Source organism: Anolis sagrei, chromosome 2 (assembly GCF_037176765.1).
Source record: "Anolis sagrei isolate rAnoSag1 chromosome 2, rAnoSag1.mat, whole genome shotgun sequence".
Taxonomy (NCBI): domain Eukaryota; kingdom Metazoa; phylum Chordata; class Lepidosauria; order Squamata; family Dactyloidae; genus Anolis; species Anolis sagrei.
The window spans coordinates 194,420,606-194,430,901 of NC_090022.1; the positions used below are offsets into that span (position 1 = coordinate 194,420,606).

General features: G+C 41.9%; 1 protein-coding gene across 1 annotated transcript; it reads left to right on the forward strand.

The window, feature by feature from the left end:
* The first annotated feature begins 1,652 nt into the window (after positions 1 to 1,652).
* Positions 1,653 to 2,609, forward strand: LOC132765450 (olfactory receptor 1L4-like). Its single transcript, XM_060759734.2, has one exon. It carries the CDS (start codon positions 1,653 to 1,655, stop codon positions 2,607 to 2,609), a length of 957 nt encoding a protein of 318 aa, XP_060615717.2.
* Positions 2,610 to 10,296: the final 7,687 nt, after the last annotated feature.

Genomic DNA, 10,296 nt, shown 5'->3' on the forward strand with positions numbered 1-10,296 from the left:
TGGTGACCCGATTTATTTTATAGGGTTTCCGTAAACACTGAATACTCAGAGTTGGTCTTGCTAGTTCCTTCCTCTGAAAAACAATTTATGGCACCTGGTAGTTATTTGCAGTTTTCCATCCAAATACTCACTAGGGTTAGTCGCTTAGCTTCCAGGATCAGACAGGATTTAGTGCCCTTGGGGTCTTTCAGCAGACTAATAAATATATGGATATCATGAATATGAACCAGTTGCAACTGTAGCCTACACATTCTCAAATGAGGCCTCATTTACACTACCATATAGTCCAGTTTCTGAATCCAGATTATCTGATTTGATCTGGATTATATGGCAGTATAGATTTATATAGAGCCCCCAGTGGCGCAGTGGGTTAAAGCACTGAGCTGCTGAGCTTGTTGATCGAAAGGTCGCAGGTTCGATTCCGGGGAGCGGCATGAGCTTCCGCTGTCAGCCCTAGCTTCTGCCAACCTAGCAGTTCAAAAACATGCAAATGTGAGTAGATCAATAGGTACCGCTCCGGCGGGAAGGTAACAGCGCTCCATGAAGTCACGCCGGCCACACGACCTTGGAGGTGTCTACGGACAACGCTGGCTCTTCGGCTTAGAAATGGAGATGAGCACCACACCCCAGAGTCAGACATGACTGGACTTAATGTCAGGGGACTACCTTTACCTTTACCATAGATTTATATAATCCAGTTCAAAGCAGATAATCTGAATTCCTAAACTGGCACTGAAAGCCTTGCAGGCCACATAAAATGACATGGTGGGCTGGATTTGGCCCACAGGTCTTGTGTTTGACACATGTGCCTTAGGGTTATCCTAATAAAAAACAACTTGAAGGCACAAGGCAAAACAAATCCATTTATGATCTGCATGACCTTCTTGTGATGGAATGCATTGATTTCCAAATTTTCATGTTCTTAACTTTTCCTGATTTCAGTTCATGTTTAACCTTCTGCTCCTTCTCTCTCCTACAGAATCACAGTGTTATCACTGGGGCCTTTTTGACTAGCAAAGATGTTGGCATCATCTTTCAAACTTGCACAACCTTCTTTGTTCCATCTGATTTTAGCTGCCGTCTTTTCTATTTTGTAGTGGCAAAGACAGGAATATATTTTCATAGAAAGTATACATTGTTTTAAACTATCCTTGTAATGAAAATAATTCTTTGGTGGATTAGGCTTGAATGGGTACCTAAAGTCCATTGGCTTCACACACACGAGAAAAAAAAAGCCATCATTGAGCAGGATGAAACTGCTAAATCTGGTATGTTGATATGAACCAACAAGAACTGTCTAAAATTGTGGACTTTTAGTATGGAGATGATCCAGAAGTCTGTTGTCATAATCACCAATACTTTAAACTCTGCCACTACATTATTGTAATACCAGCTACAGTTTAATTCGTATTTCCAATGTAACTGTGAAAATCATGCTTGACTAAATGGAGTACTATTTATATACGACATGATTCTTGGTATAAATCCATGAATATAGAATGGCTAGAGGTCTAGAGAGTGTGGTAAAAGTTTGATGAGGGGCACCAGATAACCAGTGAGGAGTTATATGAGCCTTCTGTTACTGTAGAAAATGCAGGGAAATGGAAGAAAAACGTGATTTCAGTTCCCTTGTTTATGTTCTCAGCTCAGTCATGGAAAGAGAGAAGAACAACCAAACTCACTTTGCTGGATTTATCCTTTTGGGTCTCTCCACCTCTCCAGAGTTCCAGGGGTTTCTTTTCCCCATTTTCCTCTCTATGTATTTGCTCGGCCTCCTTGGAAACCTCTTGATCTTCTTGCTAATCATCTCCAACAGCAGCATCTTCCAAACCCCCATGTACTTCTTCCTCAGTCACCTGTCCTTGGCTGACTTGGGGTTTAGCTCTACCATAGTACCCCAAATGCTGCACATCTTGGTGTCCCAGACAAACACCATCTCTTACAGTGGCTGCATGACTCAGATGTACTTTTTTGTGGTCTTTTGCACAACAGACAACTTTCTCTTGGCCTCCATGGCATACGACCGCTACGTAGCCATTTGCCGACCGCTCCATTACAACACAGTAATGAGCTACAAGCACTGTGTAGTTTTGGCAGCTGGATCATGGTTCCTGTCTTTCTTCCAAGGCTTTTTGTATGTATTTACCATCTCAAAACTTTCCTTTTGTGGATCTCGGGAGATTCCCCACTTCTTCTGTGATCTCCATCCTTTACTTCAGCTCTCCTGCTCAGATACTTCATCTGCTGAAACGCTGCTGATGTTTGAAGGCACTGCAACCATGTTTGGACCTCTCATACTCATTCTCCTCTCCTATACGTTCATTGTGTGGAAGATTTTGAAGGTCCCATCGGCTTCTGGGAAGTACAAGGCCTTCTCCACTTGCAGTGCCCACCTCACCACAGTGGCGTTGTTCTATGGGACTCTGATAGGCACCTACATCCGCCCATCCTCCACCTATTCTGGCTCTAGATTGAGAGTGGCATCAATATTCTACACTGTTGTTACTCCTATGCTGAACCCATTAATATACAGTCTAAGGAACAGTAAAATTCATGAGGCCATTAGGAGGTTATTTAGGCTTTGGGTTTGGAAAACCCAAAAAGTATAGCACAAAATAAATCCTAAAGCAGTTTGGAAAACCCAAAACATGGCACTCAATAATCCTGGAGTGAGTAGGATGTAATTGCTAATTACTTTGGGAGAAGATCCAAGTTCAAATCCTCATTTGTACCATGTGACTCAGTTGGACCAGTTATACTCCCAAGCCGATTCCCTTATAATTTGTTCTGAGGTTTAAGTAGGGTGTGGGAAAACTATGTATGCCACTTGAGCTCATTGATGGAAGCCAGGCTATGAATGTAACTAGTCTATATAAATAAAAATGTAATGTTCATTTGTGGGATTAACATAACTCAAAAACCACTGGACGAATTTCCGTCAAATTTGGTTGCAAGACACCTACTAACCCAAGGAGTGACCATCACTAAAAAAAATTGATTTTTTTTCATATGGGAGTTGTAGTTGCTGGGATTTATAGTTCACCTACAATCAAAGAGCATTCTGAACCTCACCAGTGATGGAATTGAGCCAAACTTGGCACACAGAACTCCCATGACCAACAGAAAATACTGGAAGGGTTTGGTGGGCATAATTTTTTTAGTGCTCTTTGTGTTTAACTCTGTTTTAATGTTTGTATATTTGTATATTTTGAATTATATACTAATGCTTTTATGTCAAGCTTCTTTGAGTATCTTTGTGAAGAGAAAAAGTGGATATAAATTAAACATAATAATAAACATAAACATAAACATAAACATAATAATAATAATAATAATAATAATAATAATAATAATTGGCCAGCAGTGATATCTCATGAAGGAGGTATATCCAGAAGCCAATTAGAACACATTTCCAGTCTTCTCCCCTCAGTGAATGCTATGCTATGAGTAATTCTGACAGGGCCCCCGCTTCTGATTGCTGCAACCTTGTGCACTGGTGGGAAACATATTCTTCCTTGTACTCCAACTGGCAGCTGAACAGACTTTTTTCACTCGATGGAGCTCTTGTCCCTCTCCCTGCCCCCTTTCCCCACTTAAACCCATACCGAATTGGGTACTTGGCCTCAGGGTGACCTTTGATGTGCACCAATGGATGTGCTGGTTTGGTGGGCTTGTTGTGATCAGTGTGGCTTGATTCTTTATCTGGCTTGAGAGAGACAGTTTTAAAAGAAACAAGTGTAAGTTAATAAAGGACCTCATCAAACTGTCCATCATACAGTGATTCTATTCTACTTGTACCATGGAGCCTCCTGGCTCCCATCCCATGATGTCAAACTGCTTCTGGTGGGGCTCCGTTGCACAAGTAGAGTAGGAGCATTCTACACTGTGGTGGCAGCAACACAGGATGCTTCCCATGTTGCATAGCCAACAATGGGGGAAAGCTGGGAATTGGGTGCTTCCCCCCATGTGATGGGATAAAGGAGAAGCTAGGCAATGCGGGGCATGGGGTGACAGGTTCTTCACACCCCATGCTGGATTCGCCACAATGTGTGGCAAATCCCATAGGTAATGTGATGAGGTTGTAAGACACATTCTATTCAGTTACAGCTTTCCAACCAGAGAGTCAGTCCTTCCCCTGTACTGACTATCCTGTATCTATTACAAACCTTCCTGTCTTTTTATCTGTTCAGAAATAAAAATCCCAGTTCTTTAAGAATCCAACCCTATCCCCATGTCAGTTTTTCCCTATCTGGCCTCAAACAGAGACAAGCCTCTATTTTATTTTTATTTATTTATTTATTTATTTATTTATTTATTTATTTATTTATTATTTAAACTTATATGCCGCCACTCCTGGGGCTCGGAGCGGCTTACAAGAATGGCTAAAATCTAACAAAATTTAAAAGCAATTTAAAACAATTTAAAAACAGCAGTATCAAACATTAAAAGCCTGTCGAAACAGGTATGTCTTACATGCCCTGCGGAAAGCTGGTAAGTCCCGCAAGGCACAGACTTCAGGTGGCAGAGTATTCCAGAGTGATGGTGCCACTGCTATGAAGGCTCTGCGTCTGGTTGCTGTTAGACGCAAGGTCTTGACACTGGGGACTTCCAATAGATCTTGGTCCTCAGAACGGAGGGATCTCTGGGGTTGATAGGGGGTGAGGCAGTCCCTCAGATACATCGGCCCCAGACCATGCAGGGCCTTAAAGGTGAGTACCATCACTTTGAAAGTGATCAGGTACTCATAATATCTCTTCCCTGTAATAATAATAATAATAATAATAATAATCTTTATTTATATCCTGCCACCATCTCCCCCAATGGGGACTTGAGGTGGCTTACATGAGGCCCAGCCCAAACAACATATTACAGCAAAATAAAAAACATAAACAACAAGCAACAAAATCATAATTACATAAAAACATATGACGACATTAACGATATAACATTACAATCAACACAATCACAGTGACAGTGGGCAGGCCACAAGTGCAGGATAAAATGTTAAAAAACTCTGATGAGATAAAAAAAAAACCCTGTAGCACCCCTCTCCTACATAGCATTGTCTGAGCTGTGATTGGTGGCCTTCAGTCAGGCTTGTCTAGCTCCTCCTTCACAAAGGGACCATTTAAATAGTCTTATTGAACATGGACCAGTTACAGATATGTAATTCTAGAATATGGATCTGTATCTGCAATGCGGAATACCAGCCTACATTTTCCCCCCTGGGAGCCTATCTTAAATCACCCTGTCAGTTTTGAGGAAATAATTGTAACAACAGCAACAGTCATGCTTCCTTTCATTACTTATTTTACTTATTCTCTTATCACTCCAATTTTCCACTAGAAATTGCAATCAAGGCAGCTAACAAACACAATTCAGAACATTAGATTCAAAACAGGCTGAACAATACCATGCTCACAATAATGGAAACTATTAAAAGAATATCAGGATATCATTGATACTAGCAATATATTCATGATATTCTGCATATATGCTCAGTTTTGTGTTTACATGCCAATAGCAAAGTCATTATCTGGGTATGGAGTGATTATCCTTATGCAGCAAAAGCAGTAGCATCTATGTACAGGAAACAAATTGCCCCCCAAAGTGACAGAAATTGGGAAAAATGCAGAAAATGTGTTGGTGGTGGTGGTGGTGATGATGACCCTAAACAGTTGGAAGAAAGTAGTTGGGAATGGTGCATTCTGGAAGTCTGTTGTGCATCATTCTATCATACAACATTTTATTCAAAGTCTCACCAGATTCCTGTGATTATTCATTATGACCTATGGCTGAATGATCTGACTCTCATGTTGATGAAAGGACAACATCTCCAACTGCAACTGAAGCTGAAGCACACAAGCTGTGTGTGCCATGCAGTTTTCATTGTGTCTCTGTTAGAGTATGACAACTGAAGGCAGTTGTCATACTCTAACAGAGACACAATGAAAACTGCATGGCACATACAGCTTGTCCTCTAGCACCTTGTCTGTGCCTCACATTCCTACCATCACTCACCACATGATCCAGTTCTGGTTATTCATGTAATGTGAAACGCACCCTACAATATGAGATATTGTAGGTTGTATTTCAGAGAAAGGCACTCTATTCCTTACCTAAGAAAACTTTACAGGTTGCTGTAAGTGACTTGGAAGCACACACAGACATATACAAAAAGCAAGAGCTGCAGGACCCTGGACAGCTCTCAGTTTGTGACTTATTCCTACAGAGTCCAGAAGTGGAATTCAACAGAAAAAAACCTTTTATGATCACCTTTTCACTAAAAGGAAAGAATCTTGTGGTTTTAGAACTTACCCCTTCTTTCCTCTTATGAACATCCCATTTGAACAACTGAGAGGGTATCAAGAAATGAAAGCTTTCGGGTTTTTTGTGTGGGACAATCCTCAGAGGAATCAAATCTAAAAGGTTTCTCTCCACTAAGGTCACAGTTTTGGGGTTTGGGATTTAAAGGTTTCCCAGATTGGCTTGTGCACCTATAAAACAGGTGACAGGGGTCCTTCTAAACTGGCCGGCTATTTATTTATTATTATTTATTTACCTTATTTATATACTGCCTTTCTCAGCCCGAAGGCAACTCAAGGTGGTTTACAGTTGGCACTTCGAGAGATGAGCATTTTGGCACAGGGTAAGTGTATGTGTCAGGAAAGCTACCTTTGGTATCTATTGTACCTAGAATTCACCAGTCAGTGAATGACTGGGGGATTTTGGGAACTATATATCAAACATTGTTAATTTTCCAGGTTCTGGGTAAGAGTTCTGACAAATAAATGTTTAATACCCTTTAAATAGCATTCTATGATTTCATTCCCTTCTGTGCTGTTTTACGATATAATTTTTAACATGCTTTGACTATTAATACCCTCAAAGTCTATAGTATAAATATTCAGCCCTCCACACATGCTGGTGCTAGGGACACAGGATCACCATAAAAGTGAACACCAGTGAGTATTTTTTTTAAATCTAGGAATTTCTATGTCCTTTCAACAGAAGTTGACCATAGATTTGCACTTGGAGGACTTAAAGACTTCCAAAGAGAACGTTTTAATTAAATCCATAAATAATCAAATTTGCAAAAGTTAGACCTGTGAATGTGAAGGGCAGAATGTTTTCTGATTAGGTAAATGTGAAATCATGGATCAACTTAGATTTGCTATTTTCTTTCAAGCTTGGGTTGTCTTAACTTGACAGTGTGGTCTTCCAATTAAAAAAATTAAACCTTATTTTTGTGATCTCCTGGATAGGCCAAAATAAAACATTTGCTCTTTGGTTCAATTATTTTCTCCAAATAACTCAAGATGTTGACTTGGGAAACCCTCCTGCGGGTTGGATAATTGTTTGGGGCCTTCATGGCACAAGTCCTCCAAAATGGCATCTATCTTTAATTAACAAGTTCCCCACAAAACCACTGTTTTCTGGGATGCCCCCCCCCCCCCCGAGAAACCACCGTTTGCATCACTGAAGCTCTCTCCATAACATTGCAATGAAACTCTCCTCCACTGCCATCTGGAAGACTTTAGTTCAGCACTCTTCTTTTTTTAAAGTAGTTGTTATACTCCAGAAACTTTGGCTGCCGCAAACTATGTAGAATTGGTTGAGAGTTTAGGAGATATTCATTGAAAAACTATAGCAAAATGTGCTGCAGGATGTCCCACAAAAACAAAGCTTTTGCAGTTTAATAAACTTTTTCCATGTTTTTTGTTAGAATCAATTAGGAAACAACATTTATAACCCAGGAACAAAAACTGTGTTACATAGTGTAATCAGGCTCAGCACAGGAGCCTGTGCTCAGAGCTGACATGAGAGCATTGCTGCCCTACTTGGAGGTACAGAATGTCATTTCAATAAGGTGGATAGGAAGATAAATGGCATAGGAGATATCATGGAAACAGAGCAATTAAACAGGATCAGGATCGTCTCAGTTTAACTTACATATATGAATAATGATGTAATATAGGAATTCAGGTTAAATAGTGAAAATAAATCATGGTACAATCATTTGTCATAGGGGTCATCAGTCAAAGACATAATGAAACATTCACATCTTTAATTCCTTATGGAATGTGGCTAGGGAGGGTGCCTGCCTAATCTCCCTAGGGAGGGAGTTCCAGAGACGGGGGGGGGGGGGGCACCACTGAGAATGCCCTCCCCTTGTCCCCACCAGTTGTGCCTGAGATGGGGGTGGGAGCAAGAGAAGGGCATCCCTGGAAGATCTTAAGGACCATGTGGGCTCATAGGGGACGAGGCGGTCACACAGATAGGCAGGTCCTGAACCGTTTAGAGCTTCACCTTGAATTGGGACCGGAAACGTATCGGCAGCCAGTGGAGCTGTTTAAACAGGGGGGATGACTGCTCCCTGTAACTTGGAACATAGTATAGAAAGCAACTCACAAGCTGCCATTAATAGTAAACATTTATTTTCAGAAAAATGTATAATATCACAAAGGACTACCACCTCACCCGCCTCATAGGAAACCTGCTACAAAACAGGAGCTTTTTTGTTGAGTTCCAGGGCCAGAGAAGCAGATGGCGGAAACAGAAGAACGGCCTGCCTCAGGGGAGCGTGCTTGCTCCATCCATGTTCAACATCTACACAAATGACCAGCCACTGCCAGAAGGGACAGAAAGTTTCATCTATGCTGACGATCGTGCCATTACTGCTCAAGCAGGGAGCTTTGAGATGGTAGAACAGAAGCTCTCCGAAGCTCTAGGTGTTCTTACTGCCTATTACAGGGAAAACCATCTGATCCCTAATCCATCTAAAACACAGACATGCGCCTTTCACCTTAAGAACAGACAAGCATCCCGAGCTCTGAGGATTACCTGGGAAGGAATCCCACTGGAGCATTGCAGCGCACCCAAATACCTGGGAGTCACTTTGGACCGTGCTCTGACCTACAAGAAGCACTGCCTGAACATCAAACAAAAAGTGGGCGCTAGAAACAACATCATACGAAAGCTGACTGGCACAACCTGGGGATCACAACCAGACACAGTGAAGACATCTGCCCTTGCGCTATGCTACTCTGCTGCTGAGTATGCATGCCCAGTGTGGAACACATCTCATCACACTAAAACAGTGGATGTGGCTCTTAATGAGACATGCCGCATTATCACGGGGTGTCTGCGACCCACACCACTGGAGAAATTACACTGCTTAGCCGGTATTGCACCACCTGACATCCGCCGGGAAGTAGCAGCCAATAGTGAAAGGACCAAGGCAGAGACATCTCCAGCTCATCCCCTGTTTGGGTATCAGCCAGCACGTCAACGACTTAAATCAAGACATAGTTTTCTTAGAACTACAGAGACACTCGCTGGAACACCCCAGCAAGCGAGAGTCCAAAAGTGGCAGGCCCAAACCCAGAACCTCAATTCATGGGTGATACCAGATGAGAGACTCCCCCCTGGGCACTCAGAAGACTGGGCGACTTGGAAGGCGCTGAACAGATTGCGCTCTGGCACCACGAGATGCAGAGCCAATCTTAAGAAATGGGGCTACAGGGTGGAATCCTCGGCATGCGAGTGTGGAGAAGAACAAACCACTGACCACCTGCTGCAATGCACCCTGAGCCCTGCCACATGCACGATGGAGGACCTTCTTGCGGCAACCCCAGAGGCACTCCAAGTGGCCAGATACTGGTCAAAGGACATTTAACCAAATACCAAATTTACAAAATCTGTGTGGTTTTTTTTTCTTTCTTTTTTTTTTCTTTTTCTTTTTAATCTCTGTGTTTGTTTTGCTCTGTTGGAATTGTAATACAATGGTTGCTGATGACACGATAAATAAATAAAAATTTATTTTCAGCCAAATTTAAATCCTGCAAGAAGTCCTGTGCATTGGGGGCTTTTAGTTCCAAGAGCTGGATAATGATCTTTCTTGGTTGCTGAGAAATAAAAAGTGCAACTTGGGAACACTTCTTGACCCATCTTTGTCATTTGAGATCCAAAAGGACCTTGTGGCTTGGTGTCCTTGGAGCCATTATAAATTGCTATGTCTGCTATGGCTTTTCATTGCTATTTCCTAACCTGACTACAGTAATTCATTCACTTGTTGCTTAGACTATGCAGCACACTCCATATGGAGCTACTTTTGAAGATGACTCAGGGCCCTTCTACACAGCCATAGAATTCAGAATATCAAGGCAGAAAATCCCACAATATTGGCATTGAACTGGGTTATCTGAGACCACTCTGCCATATATTCCAGTTCAAAGCAGATATTGTGGGCTTTCTGCCTTGATATTCTGGGTTATATGGCTGTGTGGAAGGGCC